This window comes from Narcine bancroftii, chromosome 1 (assembly GCF_036971445.1).
Source record: "Narcine bancroftii isolate sNarBan1 chromosome 1, sNarBan1.hap1, whole genome shotgun sequence".
Lineage (NCBI taxonomy): Eukaryota > Metazoa > Chordata > Chondrichthyes > Torpediniformes > Narcinidae > Narcine > Narcine bancroftii.
The window spans coordinates 70,613,837-70,630,727 of NC_091469.1; the positions used below are offsets into that span (position 1 = coordinate 70,613,837).

Sequence of the window (16,891 nt, forward strand, 5' to 3'; positions counted from 1 at the left end):
AAAGATTTCACTTTTCATATGTCACAAAGGTCACTCTTTTAATTCCCTCCTTATTCTCTCTATTCCATTACCTTCCCTTATTAATTCTTGTCTATACTATCTATATTTTCCTCTAATTACAGATACATTCACGTATGCACATTGTCTCTATTCACTCTTATACCTCTTTACCCGCATACATATCAATCGTGGTCATTTTTACCCTCATTACCCGTCTTCATCCCTCAGTCTATTTTTGTCTTTACCCACATACATATCAATCGTGATCATTTTTACTCTCATTACCCGTCTTCATCCCTCAGTCTATTTTTGTAATTGTTCTGCAAATTTTCGTGCTTCTTCTGGATCCGAGAATAGTCTGTTTTGTTGTCCTGGAATAAATATTTTCAATACCGCAGGATGCTTCAGTATAAATTTATACCCTTTCTTCCATAAAATCGCCTTTGCTGTATTGAACTCCTTTCTCTTCTTTAGGAGTTCAAAACTTATATCTGGATAAATGAAGATTTTTTGCCCTTTATATTCCAGTGGTTTGTTGCCCTGTCTTACTTTTTCCATTGCCTTCTCCAGTACCTTTTCTCTTGTAGTATATCTTAGGAATTTTACTACAATAGATCTTGGTTTTTGTTGTGGTTGTGGTTTAGAGGCCAATGCTCTATGTGCCCTTTCTATTTCCATTTCTTGCTGTAGTTCTGGACATCCTAGGGTCTTAGGGATCCACTCTTTTATAAACTCCCTCATATTCTTGCCTTCTTCATCTTCCTTAAGGCCCACTATCTTTATGTTATTTCTTCTGTTATAATTTTCCATTATATCTATTTTTTGAGCTAGTAGTTCTTGTGTCTCTTTAGATTTTTTATTAGATTCCTCCAATTTCTTTAAGTCTTCTACCTCCATTTCTGCTGCTACTGCCCGTTCTTCCATCTTGTCCATTTTTTTCCCCATTTCTGTTAAGGTCATATCTATTTTATTCACTTTCTCTTCTGTGTTGTTTATTCTTCTTCTTAAATCATTGAATTCCTGTGTTTGCCATTCTTTAAATGACTCCATGTATCCTCTAACAAGAGAAAGTATATCCTTTACCTTGCCTTTCCCTTCATCTATTTCACTGTATTCTTCCTCTTCTTCTTCCTCTGGGTTGGCCATCTGTTGTTTCTTTGTTGCCCTTTCCTTCTCTTCTTTCTTGTTTTCATTGTTTTCTGTGGTCTCTTCTTGCTGCAGGTGTTCTGCAGCTGACGTTGCCGGCTGTGGAGATCGACTCCCCAGCTGGTCCCCCCTCCCGTCGGTGTGTTATTTTTCATGCGCATCGCGCATGCGCGAGGAGTCGCGCATGCGCGTTTGCGCACTATTACTCGGCTCTGCGAGCCATTGTTGTAGTTCTTTTTCTACCGACCTGAGGATGCGGGCTCCTCTCTCCACAGCGGGCTTCTTCGGACAGGTAAGGCCTTCACCTTTTTCCTCCGTTGTCTTCTCTTCCTCTCTTCTTTCCATTGATTTTGATTTTTCTTTTTTGTCTCCATCTTCTTTCCACCTTTATACTCACTTTTCTTTAACTTTTATTTCTGTGCCTTTGTATTTTCTCTTGTTTTTCCCGACTTTTCTGGAGAGGGCTGGAGTTCTCCGTCCGGCCACTACTCCTCTTCTTTTTCCTAATTTCTTGACGTTAAAACAATTTATCTTCTTGCTGTTGTCACCAAAGTGGATAAATTCACACTTATCTACATTATAGTACATTCAATGCTCTATTCAAGAAATGAGAGAGCCAAATGTAGGGAGCTATAAATTTAGCCTTGGTCTCGCCAATGTGCCAGCACCCAATATAACTGTCTTTAATGGCAATGGTAGAAATGACCATTACAGAGTTATTGTGTAGACCATCTTCATATGGATACATATTAAGTTGTATTGCTCTACAAGCGCACTAAATCTGATATGAGGAACAATTTTTTTGGAGTGAACAACTGACATTCCTTAGTTGCTGTGACCTTGAACAATAGGAGTAGAAATGTAGGCCCTACAATCTTCATGGCTTAATATATTCCTCACTTCACTATTAAGTTTAATTTTATTTGTCACAACCTATCTAGTACAGTGAGAAGAGTTCTTCTGGAAACCAATCATCAAGTAATCGCTAGTCTTGCACACAGCCATGTATAGAGCACAATTTACAGAGTATAGGATTACAATGGAAAGGAAGATCAATTAACATAAGGGCACTGTTATGTCATTCATTCACGAGCCTGATGGCTGCAGGGAAGAAATTATCTTTATGCCTGTTGGAGCATAATTTCATATTCTTCAACCTTCTCCTGAAGAAAGAAGGGAGAAGAGAGTGTGTTTAGGGTATAATGGATTATTCACTATGCTGGCTGCCTTTCCTAGGCAATGGAGGATGTAGATAAATCGAAGGAGGGGAGAGAAAGTTTAATTATGTTCTGAGCTGCATTTACTGCCTCTGTCATTTCTTCTGATCTTGAGCAGAGCAGCTCCCACATCATGCTTGGATGCATTTTGATGGTACACCTGCAGACATTGTTGAACGACGGGGGAACATGCTGAACTTAGTCTTAAAGAAAGTAGAGGCATTGGTGCACTTTCGTGATCATCAAATCAATGTGCTTGTCCCAGGTCAGATCATTGGAGATATTTATTCCAAAGAACTTGAAGCTATCTACTCTCTCAACTTCGGTGCCAATAATGTGGACGGGGCTATGGACTCTTCCCTCTCTTCTGAGGCAGTAATCATCGCCTTCATCATATTCACATTGAGAGAGGTTGTTATCTTGGAACAATAACTTCATACATTTTCTCTTTCCTGTATTCCAACATCGTTATTTGATACTTGCCCCCCTATTATAGCATTATTGACAAATTTGCTCTCATGCCAGTTCATTACCCCTATTCATTGAGAACAGCAGAAGGGCTTGCCAGGAATGGCACCAGGATTATGCTATAATCTAATGTGTGATTCTTTGGCTCATTATGTTGTCATGATGTAGTTTGCTTGTCCTATTGATGAAACCAGATGCCTTTTGTGATGAGTGTGCTTCTACCATTTTGTCAAGAGAAGAACTCCAGTGGAGTCTTTCCTTCTTCCTTGCTAATCATCCTGCCAATACCTTATGGTCCTCATCCTGGTGTTGATACCAAGACTTTTTCAAGGCCTGTCTTGAAATCCCCCTTGTCTGAATTTTCCAGGGTGATGGTTGTAGTATGTTGGTTACATTTTAGACTGAATTGAAGAGTCATAAGCCATCTCATACTTTGTTTACATCTCATTTCCGCTTCCTCACCACCACCTTTCCCCTTTTCCCCATTTCCATTTCTCAGTTTTCTTTTTTTGAACGCACTATATGAAACACTTCTAAAACATAAAATATTTCAACCATTCCCACATCTAAAATTCCCTTAACCCCAAGTGTCCCCCCCCCCCCCCCCTTCTGAGTTGCCCCTTGTCCCTTGCCGGGCAACCACAATTCCCCTCTCCATTTGAACTGTGAACCCATTCGCAAGTGTCAACTGATTTCACAGTGACTCTTATTCTCTCCCACCCAACCCCCTCCAGAAAAGACGTTTATCTTCACATTACAACAAAGCTCCCCCTCTTTTCTCTTTTTCTTTTAATTTTTTTTAACCCCTCCTCTTTTTTCCCCCCTTCTCCCTTACTTCCCTTTCCTTCCCTCCTTTAGTTCTTACTTATACATTATTTTAACTTCTTTACATGTAGTTTGTCATCGTTCTTTGTTCTTGTTACATCTCTTCATCTATCTTTCTGTCTTGCAGGCATTCTGCAAATTCTCATGCTTTCTCCGGATCAGAGAACAGTCTGTTTTGCTGCCCTGGGATAACTAAGCACCGCTGGATATCTTAACATAAATTTATAGCCATTCTTCCATAGGATCGATTTTGCTGCTTTAAACTCCTTCCTCTTCTTTAGGAGCTCAAAACTTATGCCTGGGTAGAAAAAAATATTTTGACCTTTGTATTCCAGTGGTTTTTTGTCTTCTCTAATTTTATTCATTGCCTTCTCCAATATATTTTCTCTTGTCGTGTATCAGAAATTTTTCTAAAACAGATCTTGTTTTTTATTGTGACTGTGGTTTCGGGGCTAATGATCTGTGTGCCCTTTCTATTTCCATTCCTTTGTGCATTTCTGGCATTCCCAGGACTTTTAGGATCCATTCTTTTATAAATTCTTTCATATCTTTATCTTCTTCATCTTCCTTAAGGCCCACTATCTTTATATTGTTTCGCCTACTATAGTTTTCCATTATATCCATCTTCTGAGCTAACAACTCCTGTGTTTCTTTAACTTTTTTATCACTCTCTTCCAACTTTCTTTTTAAGTCGTTCACTTCCATTTCTACCGCCATTACACGTTCTTCCACATTTTCTAATCCTTTCCCTACATCTGTTATGACCATCTCTAATCTACTCACTTTTTCTTCTGTACTTTTTATTTTGCTTTTCGTTTCACTAAATTCCAGTGGCAACCATTCTTTTAATGCTTTCATTTGTTCTTGAAATTTTTTAAAATCTATGTACTGTCCATTCATTTTACCTCCTATTCCTCTGTGCTGTCTTCTCCTCCTCCTCCTCCTCCTCTGCCGCCACCACCGCTGCTGCTGCTCTTTGGTTTGTGTCTTCTATTTCTCTTCCTTGTATCTGTGTCTCATGTGACTTTCTTGTTGAGCTGCTTGTCTCAGTTTGTTGGGTTTTTTTTCCCCACGGTTTCTTGATGTTGGTCCTCATCTTCTGGGCTGGTTATCTGTTGTGTCTCTTGCTTCCTTTTTTCTTTCTCACCCCTCCCGTTCCCGTTGCTTTCTTTATCTTCCAGCTGGGAGCCCTGCTGTTGGGCCTCTCTCAGCTGTTCGTGCTGTGGAATTTCACTCCACAGCTGGTCCCCCCCTCCCGTCGGTGTTCTCTTTGTCGTGCACAGTTGCGCACCTGTTTGGCTCCGTGAGTCATTTTTGCAGTCCTGCGGTCAGTGGGTCGTGACCCTGCAGGGTCTCCACTAACCTCGGGGAGCGGGCTCCTCTTTCCATGGCGGGTCCCTGCTTTTTCGTGCAGGTAAGGCCTTCTCCTTTCTCTTCCGGCGTCTTTCTTTCTTTTCTTCCCGTTGTTTTTGGCTTTTCTTTCTTTGGTGCCTTTTTCTCCACACCTTTATTTTTTATTTGTTGTGATCTGTGTGTCTGGAGTTTTGCTTTTTCTTCACTTTTTTCCTTCTTTTCTGGAGAGGGCTGGTATTCTAAAACTGGTATTCATGTGACTCCCTCCTGCTATGAAAGAATTCTATGGCTTATAAATCTGATAAAAGCAAAGATTTCACATATGCAGATATGTCTGCAGATTTTATTTCTAGCTTCTGAAGTTTTTTTGTATTTTTAAAAATGACTATGCGTAATATATTTGTGGCAGGTTTTTAGCCACTTGAGTCATGTTGAATATATGCCTGAGCAGAGTGTAAAGGTTAAAATCTTGTGTTTTGATTCTTAGTTAATTTTGTGCCTGTTTGTAGTGATTGTGATGTAATATGTCAACATCTAACTGTTTTCATTCAACCAGATGTGAAGGAAGCGTGAGCATGAGAAATTTTTCTTTGAATTGTGTATCTCTTTAAAGTTATGGTATTTCTTTAAGCTAGTATCTCTATATATCTTTCATATCATTATACAATAAATGCTTTGTAATTGACCGTTATGAAAGTCTTAATGCAAAGCTATTTTTATCAATGAATTAAAACTACATAAAGTAACAACCAGAGAGTTTGATTTCTTGGATTAAAGAGATTGTAATTTGGGATATCGTAGCTCACGCTTTGGAAGATGATAGTTTGAAATTACAGTATATTAGAAGAAGGAAAGTGTTGTGTATATTTTAATTCAAAGAAAAATTTAATTGTGAACTTAATTTGGAAGAAAAGCTCGTAAAATTTGTCTAAAAGAATTAGCAACTTGATTTAAAGTCCAGAGGCATCCACGCTGTAACAACAAAATATTCTAGAAATGTTGGGAAACTGTCTGTGAATTGCGCAGTTTGAAATTGAGCCAAAAGCTGGCCAGACACCTGCGACCTTGAAAGGATAAGACAGAGCCCTGGCAGCTGAATTGGCATGAAGCCCAGAATATGTTCCTATAAACATTAAACAGCCAGATAAGAAAACTTGTATAGAGCCACACAGAGACAAGCCAACCATCAGCAACTCCTTTAAAGGGACAAACTCTGATACAAAATTTGTTTACAGTTCCCAGGAACCAGAGAAACCAGGGCAGAAGCCAGGTTGCAGTGTGAAGAACCCAAGATGGATAAGAAGAAGTCTCATTGGGCTAACGACCTTGAGCAAATAGCTCCTCTTAAAGAACTGTTTGTGAGTTGAGCCACCAAGGTGGACTGACAATGCTTGGCAGGAGGTTGGAGCCAGTAGTTAAAGAAGAAGTGGCTTCAACTAGCAAGCAAGAAGGAGACTCTGTCAAGACACTGCAGGCTTTATTCACTGGCTTAAAAATTAGTGGAACTGGAACAGATGAATGTATGTCGCAAAGTCCCATAGGTGCTGTATCAAGCGAAATGCAGAAGAGAGACTCAATTAGTGGTATCTGAAAGTTCAGATGTGAATCCAGATGATAGCATTTCCAAGGTTATAAGCACAGGAAGATCTTCAAAGGCATCTATAGCAAGTACAGCATCGCATGCTTCAAGCATATCAGCTATGCATGCTCAGGCCCAAGCAGACTTGGCTACTATCTGTGCACAGCAACAGTGGTTGGAGAAAAGATATCCTTTAGAGGATTAAGAAGCTGAAATTAGGAATCAGCAACTGAAGTTACAAATGGGTAGTGAAGAACAAAATAGATTATTGAATAGAGAAAAGACTAGAGCTTGAGGAACAATATGCTATGAATATGGCCAAAGTGAAAGCATTAGCTCAGGCTTCTACAAGATTTTGTCACTTAAAGTGAAATACCCAAGGGGATAGCACCTAACCTTCCAGCAGAGCATGGGTAACACAGCCACAAGAAAAAAATATACTTGAGCAAGGAGCCACCGGTGTCACTGCTAGTGCTCCAATGACAATGACCAATCCTATGGAAAGAGCTAGCAACATTCAATCTCTCCAGAGTGCACAATATATGGATCTTCCCGAAAAGAGGGTATTTCAAAAACGTTCAACCATTCGAGTTGATGACTCTTCATATTGCTGGAGAACCAGCTACAAGTCAAGAATTCCCATCAATGCCATTACTTACAACCTAAGGATACCCATCAATGCCATCACTTACAACTCAAGGTCCTACATTTATGGCACCAGCATTGCCATTACTTAAAATTCAAGGCCCTACACCTATGGCACCAGCTCAAGATCCATATTCTCCATTCACCTCAAGACAACCAGTTGCAAGCCATGGTTGACAAGACAAAATAAAATCTCTGCTATGTTACAGCGCAGCAACAAGGTTCATACGATTTTCCTAAGAAGGAAATTCCAGTTTTTAATGGAGATCCATTACAATATCTGACATTTATGAAATCCTTTTAACATCACATTAAAAGTAATAAAAATGCTAAAGATCGTCTTTTTTACTTCGAACGGTATACTGGAGGAGTTAAAAGGCAAAATAATTATTGCATCATCATTAAGGTGATGAACATAAAATTGTAAGAGCCCACATAGACAAGATTCTTTCTTGGTCAGCAATAAAATCAGAGGACACAAAGGGTTTACAAGCATATCCACTCTTTCTGATAAAAGGTTGTAACACAATGGGAAGTAGTGCATATTTGCAAGTTAATTTGTTGATTATTATAAACAAATTCCCTTATAAGATGAGGAATTATGGAGAACCAAAATTGCAGGGCTTAAGATTCTTTCTGGGAGGGACACCACTTTTGAGGATGTTGTACAATTTTTGGAATGGCATGTGCATGTTAACACTGTACTGGTATTTGTAAATATTAAGGATAGTTCAATAGTTCCTAAAGATGTAAAAAGGTCTAAGTCATTGTCTCAACAGAAACTGCTGTGTCAGATATAAGCACAAGAAAGAACAAGGAAACAAAGGAGAAGGAAGATCAAATTGTCCAGGAAAGCTGTTTGTATTGCAAAGAACAACATGCTTTAGAAAAAATGTTCACGATTGGAGAAAAAGTCGCATGATGAGAAATTAATCATTTTAAAGAAGAATGGAATATGTTTTGGCTGCTTGTGTAAAGAATACATCAGCAAAACTTGTAATATGCGACACAGCCGTGATATATGCAGTTTAAAGCATCCCAAGTCACTCAACGAAGTCAAGTTCAAAACAATCTGAATCCAAGACTTTAGAGATAGTCAAAGTCAGCTTTGGTTCAGACAAACAGTCTTAATGGGGGCAGTGACAAAGCTCTCTGAATAATTTCTATGCAGGTTAAAGCTAAATAGGGGAGCTTCATACTGAAGACTTATGCATTTCTTGATCCAGGAAGTACCACATCATTTTGTACTGTTAAATTAATGAATAAACTTAATCTTCATGGAAAAAATATCACCGATCTTATTGAAGACAATGAATAATGAAAGGAACATTGAAACTAAAATAGTTTCAGGTTTAGAAATTTCTGGATTGAATAGCTGGTGAATAAGGAGAATATTCCATATCAGGATGATATCAGACAGAGGGCTCATCTAAAATATGTTTGTTTACCTAAGATTGATGCCAAGATTGAGATGCTAATCAGATTAGATATACCAAAAGCTCTCGAACCTCTGAAAGCAATAAAGAGTTAAAATAACAGAGCTTATGCTGTGAATGGACGATTAACGGACCATTGGGTGGAAAAATGATCGGGAGACGTTGAATGTGAATTTCAACGGAATTTCAGTTGTGAAACTTAATGATCTGTGGGAACAAAAGTTTAAAATTGATTTTCCTGAATGTCTTTCCTGAATTCAAGAACCTTCAAAGGAGGACAAGCAGTTTCTGGATTTAGTTTCAAATTCTGTAAAACATGCTGATGGTCATTACTGTATACCATTCCCTTTGAAGAAAAGGGAAATTTGTATGTCAGATAATGAAATTATTGCAGAACAGCATATGCTGAATTTAAAGAGAAAATTCAAGAGAATTTCTTCCATTCATTTGGAATATGCAAATGTCATGTTGGACATGATAGCCAAGGATTATGTACAAAAAGTATCAGAAGATATCTTGGAATGTAAAAATGGTAGAAAATGGTATTTACTTAATCGTGGAGTTAAAAATCCACAAAAGAAGAAACTCTGCGTAGAATTTTATTTTGGAGCATCATTTCAAGGAGTTACATTGAATTCTCAATTTCTTCAAGGTCCAGACTTAACCAGTACTTTAATGGGTGTTCTGATAAGATTTTCTAAAGAGCCTATTGCTGCAGATATTGAAGCCATGTTTCATCAAGTAAAAGCACCATCAGAAGATGGTGATTTTTTTTATCGATTGTTATGGTGGCCTAAAGGAGATCTGTAATAAAGAAGTTTGTTTCTTCCTTACAAAATGGATTAGCAACAGTTGAGATGTATTGACTGTTATTCATGAGGCATAAAGAGTGAAGGAAATAAAACATCTTGATTTAGATTATGATGTTCTACCTGTCGAAAGAATTCTAGGAGTGCAATGGTGTGTTCAATCTGATGTTTTCAAGTTCAATTGTTTTGAAAGAACAGCCTTTAACAAGAAGAGGTATTCTTTCGATTGTAAGTTTAATATATGATCCTTTGGGAATAATGGCACAGGTAGTATTAATAGTCAAGAAAATTCTGCAAGAATTGTGCAAAAGAAAATTTGGATAGTATGAAACTATACCAGAATCCATCGCACAGGATTGGATAAATTGGATTGAGAGACTTAAAATGTTAGAAAACTTTGAAGTCAACAGATGTTTTAAACCAGAAGACTTTGGAATTGCCACATTTGCTCAGTTACACCACTTTGCTGATGCAAGTGAAGGTGGTTTTGATACTGTCAGTTATTTAGTACTGTGAAATAGCCAAGAGCAAGTACATTGTGGATTTGTAATGGGAAAACCTAGAATGGCTCCATTAAAGCCAGTCCCTATACTTCGAATGGAATTGACTGCCACTACTATGGCGAGCAAAATGGACACTGTGTTAAGAAGGGAATTACAGATGGAGTTAACAGACTCCATGTTTTGGACTGATAGTACATCAGTGCTTAAATCCATTAATAACAAAACCACAAGGTTTTGTACCTCTGTAACTAACAGAGTTGATGAAATCGAAAAGGTTTCACATGCTAATCAATGGAGATATGTAAAAACAGTGGATAATCCAGCTGACATGGCTTCATGAGGATCAAAAGTTCAATCTTTTCTGAAAAGAGCCAACACATGGGTGTCTGTTCCTCAGTTTCTTTCACAATCTCAAGAAGATTGACTTAAAAATCTGGAAGAATTAAAAGAAATTTCAATGGAGCATCCTGAAATCCAAAGCACTAATGTAAACACTATTCAAATATCTAATGAAAATGGTCCGATCACTTTATTAATATACTATCACTCTTTCATTTGAAAAAGGTAGTAGCGTGGATTCTGAGATTAAAAACTATGCTTTTAAATCGTGTCAAGAAAGAGAATCTGAAGACTCAAATGTTGTTACCTAACATTCGATGAGTTGAAGAATGCTGAATTGGAGATAATTTGTTTTTGTCAGAAAAAGGCATTTGATAATGAGATATCAAATTTCAAAAAAGATAATTATGCAAGACACAGATGAAAACAAGTGCAATTTATTGCAGATTTATTTTGGAAAGGATGGATTAAAGAATAACTTTCATTATTACGAGAGACAAAAATGATCTAAAGCTAAATTCAATTTTGTATGTGGAGAGATTGTAATTATTATGGATGATCAAGAAATTTTTGGTTGCTAGGGAAAACCATGGATACAATTCCAAACAAGAAAGGTTTCGTTCAGCAAGTCTGGTTACTTAAATAGACCTATTACTATAATCTGTCTTTTACAGGAAGCTGAAAGTTTTGATTTCTAATCTTATATTTTCTATATTTACTTGTTCTTTTGTATAGATTATCTATTAACCATTAATGCCTATTATACAGGGGGATTATAGAAAAAAAGAAATTATAGTTTATTCGTCTCATCTGATCCAATACTGCTTAATGTTTTGATCTTCTGACCTAATTGACTATTATATGGTCTCCAATGTTAATTGAAGAAAAACTTCAGGATATTACTTTACTGAAAAAAATTAATTTTGTGATTTTTTTTGCTGGATGTCATGGACCATTTAATTTATAATGGGCATTACATTTAAGGAACCGAATACTGTTGTGAAATTTGTAGCCCTAAGCAATGGTTTGAAGCTGTTTTGTGATGTAGCTGGCCTTTGTGACATCATAACAATGGAGATATTTACAAATTTCCACTTGTCTTATTTTTCCACATAAGTATGATAGTTGATTACCCTTGTATGGTAGGCTGAGGAATACTGTTGGTAGATGGAGGACAACAGGACCACACCTGATGAGATGTACAGTAAAATTGCAGATAAATGTTGTATTTAGAAGTTTGGAAATCTTATAGTTCAGAATTATAATCACTATACCAGTGCTGGTGGAAGAAATCCAGGAGTCTTAAAGTTGTGGATGATTTCAGCTACTGATAGTAGACTTCCTAAATGTGTAAGGCCATCCACATATGGAAGTTAAATAATGCAGATTTACAGAATAGTACATCTTCTCATTTGTTCCTTGGGAATTGTTGTTTGGGAATTTAAAACTTGACTGTGGATGTGAAAGGAACACATCTGAACGTTATTGTTCAGATCCAAAGTACAAAATTAAGACTCTTCAAGACGACATGTACTTGATTTTTTTCAAAGGTTCTAATTACCTATTTTTCAACTAATTATTTTTTATTGCCTTCAGAAATTCTCGTATTCAGAGTCTACTCGCCCAGTTGGAGAAGCTGAATTCAGAGGGGCCATTGCAGGATGTAGAGAATGGCCGTTATGTCACTTACAAACTTCTGCATCTGGCTCAGACTCAAGGTAATATTGAAAGGTTATTACATTTGTACTTGCTAATTTTCAAATATTATATATTTAATTACAAAATTGTAACCTTAAATGGTGAAAGGCCAGTAAATTGTATATGTACACTAACTACTCACCATGATGTATGTGCTTGTAGGGGTTCAAATGTATTTCATACTCACAAGCAGTCCGTTTGTGGCTTTGTGATTTTAACATATTTTTATGCTGTCTCCTAGCAACATCTTTGAGCCAGGGTCATAGCAGGTCTCTGAGCTTGTTGGAGAGATAGGCTTTTAGTTTTAGTTTTCTTATGGCTGCGAAATGGAGGACACAGAATGCTCCAACATTATTTCCTATTGACTATTTAACAACGTTTAAAAGGCATCTAACAAAATTTAATGGATGTAATAAAGTTTAGCAACTTACAATAACATTAACAATGTTTCTTATCACTTAATAAAGTTTGGAAAACTTAACTTTCAAATTTGTTTGAATGAGGCTCGACAAAAACAAGATTCTTTTATCCTCTAAATGACTATAATGGAAAGTAGTCGTTACTACTGGAAATTGGATTTGGAATTTGAATTGGATTGATTCAGCTCAGTAGAGCTTTTAGAACTCTTGGAGATGCAATTGTTAACAGTAGGATCAAGGCCTTTGGAAGCGGCAAGCCTTACTTAAGGATTCCTTCTGTGTGTTTATTCCAAATTTGAACACAGTTTGGAGAAATAGCCGCTTGTCCTTTGAGGACTGTTTTGGGTTTGGAGTTATTATTAAGCTTGGTGCCTAAGAACCAGGCGGTTAGCTGGATGGATAAGGATAATATGGCAGTCGCCGCTGAAATTGGTGCCCCTGAGGAGCGACGTATCGAGAAGGTGAAGGTCAAGGAACTGAGAGAAGAATTATACAACATCAGGACTTGGATACAAGTGAAAACAAAACTGCTCTTCAAATAAGACTGAAAGAGGCAAGAGAAGCAGAGAAGGTTTTGATTGCTGGGAATACAAACCCCACAGAATTACAACAAAAAGCATCAACAGAATTTAAGATCAGCCACGAGGAAATCGCTGAAGATGTGTCACAAGCTGGTGGTGAAGAAGATGAAGATGCAAAGGATGTGCAATTCCAACTAGAGAAAAAGTCAGATATTAAGGCAATATCTGACATACCATATGATGTACCACTAAGTGATAGTGTGTCGAATTCTGGAAGCAGAAGAAGCACAAGAAGTTCCAGATTAAGCTTCGGAGCTTCCTGTACTTCAAGTACTGCATCTGCATGTTTAAAGGTTCAAGCTGACGTGGCCATTCTTAAATTGGAACAAGAATTGCTTCAAAATATGTTGGCTTTAGAAGAGCAGGAGGAGTAGATACGAAGGGGGGAGGTGCAGCTAAAGAGCTGAAAGGAATGTCTGAAACTGGAAACATAAATTGCTGTTAATAAAGCCAGGACGAAGGCACTAGAAGACTCAGAGGAATCTGGTATTCGAAGTAAATTATCTAAAGCATTTAACGTTATGGAGTCACATTTTGAGGAAGGATTACAGAAAAAGAAAATATTTTATACCAAGGCAGAGCCATTGCCACGGTTACGAAAGATGTATGTACCCAAACAAATCATGTTAACGCACAGTGGTGCCAAACCCTAGCAATGACCACAGTGGACAGAGATGTGAGCCAAATACCATCTTTCGATGCAGAATACTTGATGCTCCCATCAGGTAACAGAAATCCAGGTGAATGAAGTAATGTATGCTCAGGCAAGATGAAATGGCTGCATTGTTAATCCAGTTACAGTCTCTTCTCTCCCCCAGAGAGAGATTCAAGTTTTTAATGGTGACCCACTTCAGTTCCAAGTGTTCATGAGAAGTTTAGAACACAGTATTGAAGTAAGAGCCAACACTCAGAGGATTGTCTATATTATTTGGAACAGTTCACGAGAAGACGACCAAAAGAACTTGTAAGGAGTTGCTGTCTTGGGTAAACTTATACCTTTCATTTTGTTCATTTTAGATTGGTCACAGTGTTTGAGCTACCGAAAGAAAATAGACACACACACCAAGAGCAGTTCAGTTTATACAAATGTTTATTACTAATTCAAAAGCTGATTTCACACTATAATATGCAAGCCCTTCCCAACTATACTTATCAACGCTTGGACTGGTCCCAGCTGCCGAAGCGAGGCAACGACTGCACACTTGTAGTAGGTTGTCAGGGCGTTGGTAGCAGCTTCTCCACCTCCCCCGACTGGGACGTTGTTCGGACTCTGGCTGTTCTTCCTTCTTGACAAGGGATGTTCCCACCCCTCGGAGAGTCTAAACTTCAGCAGCAGGACCACAGGCTTATATACCCCAAAAACAATTAATCATGCGCCTACTCCTTCTAATATTTGTCAGTCAAAATCAAAACTGAACATTACATTCTACAATTTAGAAGATTAATTATTATGGAACCAGGATGTTATGATTTCCTGGTTTATCTCGTAGATACAAAGACTTATTAAAACTTCTCGAGCAAAACAGGTTGTGACCAATTCGTCAATTTCAGAGTGTTGCATTTGACAACTGCTTTCCCTGGGCCTCACAGTAGAATTCCATCAAAGTGTATCTTCAGATAAGTCCCCATGGCTGAGTTTAATTACATCTGCTAGTTCTGAAAGTAAGGTGACCTGCGTGTGGACCCAGTGTCGTTAGTTCCACATAAGCAAAAAGCATCTGAGTACATGGTTTTAATCCTCCATTACAGTTGCCATCATGTGCCTCTGATGGAGGGATTTGAAAGGCCTAAGTCTTTACTAAAGAAGCATTTTGGCATAAAATTGCTACAGCTTATTACAGAAGACTCATGGCCGTCAGTAAAATTGGATGACATGAAAGTTCCATAAGCTTATGCCCTGTTTCTAAGAGGATGTTGCAATATCGTGGCTGAGATCGGCCATCTACAAGAACTGGACATGTCTACTAATATGCTAATCATTTAAAATAAAATACCCTACCAGATGAGAGAACTATAGAGAAGTTCAGTTGTTGAATACCAGAAAAAAATATGATCAAATGGCTGCTTTTATAGATTTGGTGGAGTTCATTGAACTCTGTGGACGTTGTCACAGATCCAGTGTATGGAATTATCAAAGGCACTCAGACAGTAAGTAAAGAAGTTGAAAAGTCCAAATCATACCCTAAACCAAAGTTGGAAAAAAGTACATTTGACACCTCCGTGGCAGTTTCAGATAAAGAAATGAAGGAAAAGGTAAGTTTGCCGCTGTGAAGTAATGTTTGTTCTGTAAAGGTAAGCATTGCTCTGGAAAAGTGTACACAGTTGGACAAAAAGACCATAGTGAGAAAAATGCTTTTCTGAAGGAAAATAGAGTATGTTTTGATTGTTCGTGTAAAGGACACTAGCAAAATCTGCAAAAAGTGACTCAGCTACGATGTATGCAGTCAAAAGCTTTCCAAAATGCTACACATCTTCTCGGAAAAAAAGAATGCAGAAAAGTAACAAACAGCAAGAAAAGAAGCAGATGAAACCAGTGCTGTAGCCTCAGTACAGAAAAATGGTTTTACTGAGGCCAGTGAGAACAACTGCAAACTTTTAAATGTACCTGTACAACCCTAATGCAATAGAGCATACTTATGCATTTCTTGACCCAGGAAGCACTGCATCATTTTGTACCGTGCGGCTAATTAACAAGGAAGAAGGTCAAAATTTTATTGAAAACGATGTCAAGTTAAAATAACGGAAAACAGTGTTATTTTGGGCTTAGAGATTGTTGGATAGTAATGATTTTTGTGAACTCTAGGCGTATACATTCGGAAAACTATGCCTGAGCTTAAAAGAAACATCCTACATCAAAATGACGAACTGTGGACGCATTTGAAGAATGTTATTTTATGTGAAATCAACTGAGATTAAGTTACTGGTTAGTACCAAAAACTTTGGAACCATAAGGAGTGGGAGATGGACCTTATACTCTCAAAACTATACTTAGTTGGATGATTAATGGACCATTAGGAGGAAAAAATGAAGTTCAGGACCAGTCAGCTATAAGTGTCAACAAGATATCAATTGTTAAACTTGATGAGCTACGGGAGTGACAGTTCAAGAATGATCTTCCTGGGTGCCCCAGGGATGAACAAGAAACTTCAAGGGAAGAACAGCTGTTTTTGGATTTGGTCTCAAAATCTGCCAAGCTAGTTAATGATCATTATTGCATTGGATAACCTTTAAATAAAAAGGAATATTGCATGCCTGATAATAGAAGCATTGTCGAACAACGTATACTGAATTTAAAGAGAAGAAGATCATTCCTTTCATTCAGATTACACCAACTGCATGTCTGACATGATGATTAAAGGTTATGCAGAGAAAGTACTGTCAAGATAATGAATATGTATGAGATGTACCGGAAGTCACGTGGTATGAGAGAGAGATAAGAGCACAAGCAGGAGAACAAAGGAAACTGGAAAATAAAGACACTGAGAAGTTTACATGATAAAACTTGTGTTCGATGTTTTATTAACTTCACATTTCGGGCCACAAATGTGACATTGGCGACGAGGATGAAAGAAGCTTGAAGAAAATTAAAGACTAAAGAAGATTACAGAGGATTAAACAGACAACTTCAAGGTGATAAGAATTTTCTCTTTGACTCAGTATTTTGGGGCTGGAATATTTCCTCATGGCTGGGACAGACGGTGGCTTTCTAACACATAGTGGAATTGCTCATTTTGACCCAACGGGTGATGCAAGCACTGTAAGTGTGAAGTGGAAGGCATGGCTGGAAGAATTTGAATCCTACGCCAACAGTCGTGGCCTATTTCTAGATACCGGTACAGTTGAACAAAAAGCGCAGAGAAGGGCGTTACTTCT

At 37.8% G+C, this 16,891-nt stretch overlaps 1 protein-coding gene and 1 long non-coding RNA gene across 21 annotated transcripts in view; one reads left to right on the top strand and one right to left on the bottom strand.

The window, feature by feature from the left end:
• LOC138759447 (uncharacterized) overlaps positions 1-12,218 on the bottom strand; it is a 45,083-nt gene extending 32,865 nt beyond the window's left edge. For 2 of the 3 annotated variants that reach the window (XR_011354838.1, XR_011354837.1), the window contains exon 1: positions 12,161-12,218. This is a non-coding gene — a long non-coding RNA (uncharacterized lncRNA). The remainder of the gene's footprint in view (positions 1-12,160) is intronic. The other variant, XR_011354839.1, reaches the window with a different exon arrangement.
• The window catches only part of agtpbp1 (ATP/GTP binding carboxypeptidase 1), a 336,033-nt gene that overhangs the window by 73,607 nt on the left and 245,535 nt on the right, over positions 1-16,891 (top strand). For 16 of the 18 annotated variants that reach the window (XR_011354831.1, XR_011354825.1, XR_011354830.1 and 13 more), the window contains one exon: positions 11,917-12,038. Coding sequence is in view for 13 of the 18 variants with exons in the window: in XM_069929750.1 (XP_069785851.1) it covers positions 11,917-12,038 (122 nt within the window). In the remaining 5 variants the exon portion in view is untranslated. The other 2 variants (XM_069929781.1, XM_069929820.1) reach the window with 2 other exon arrangements.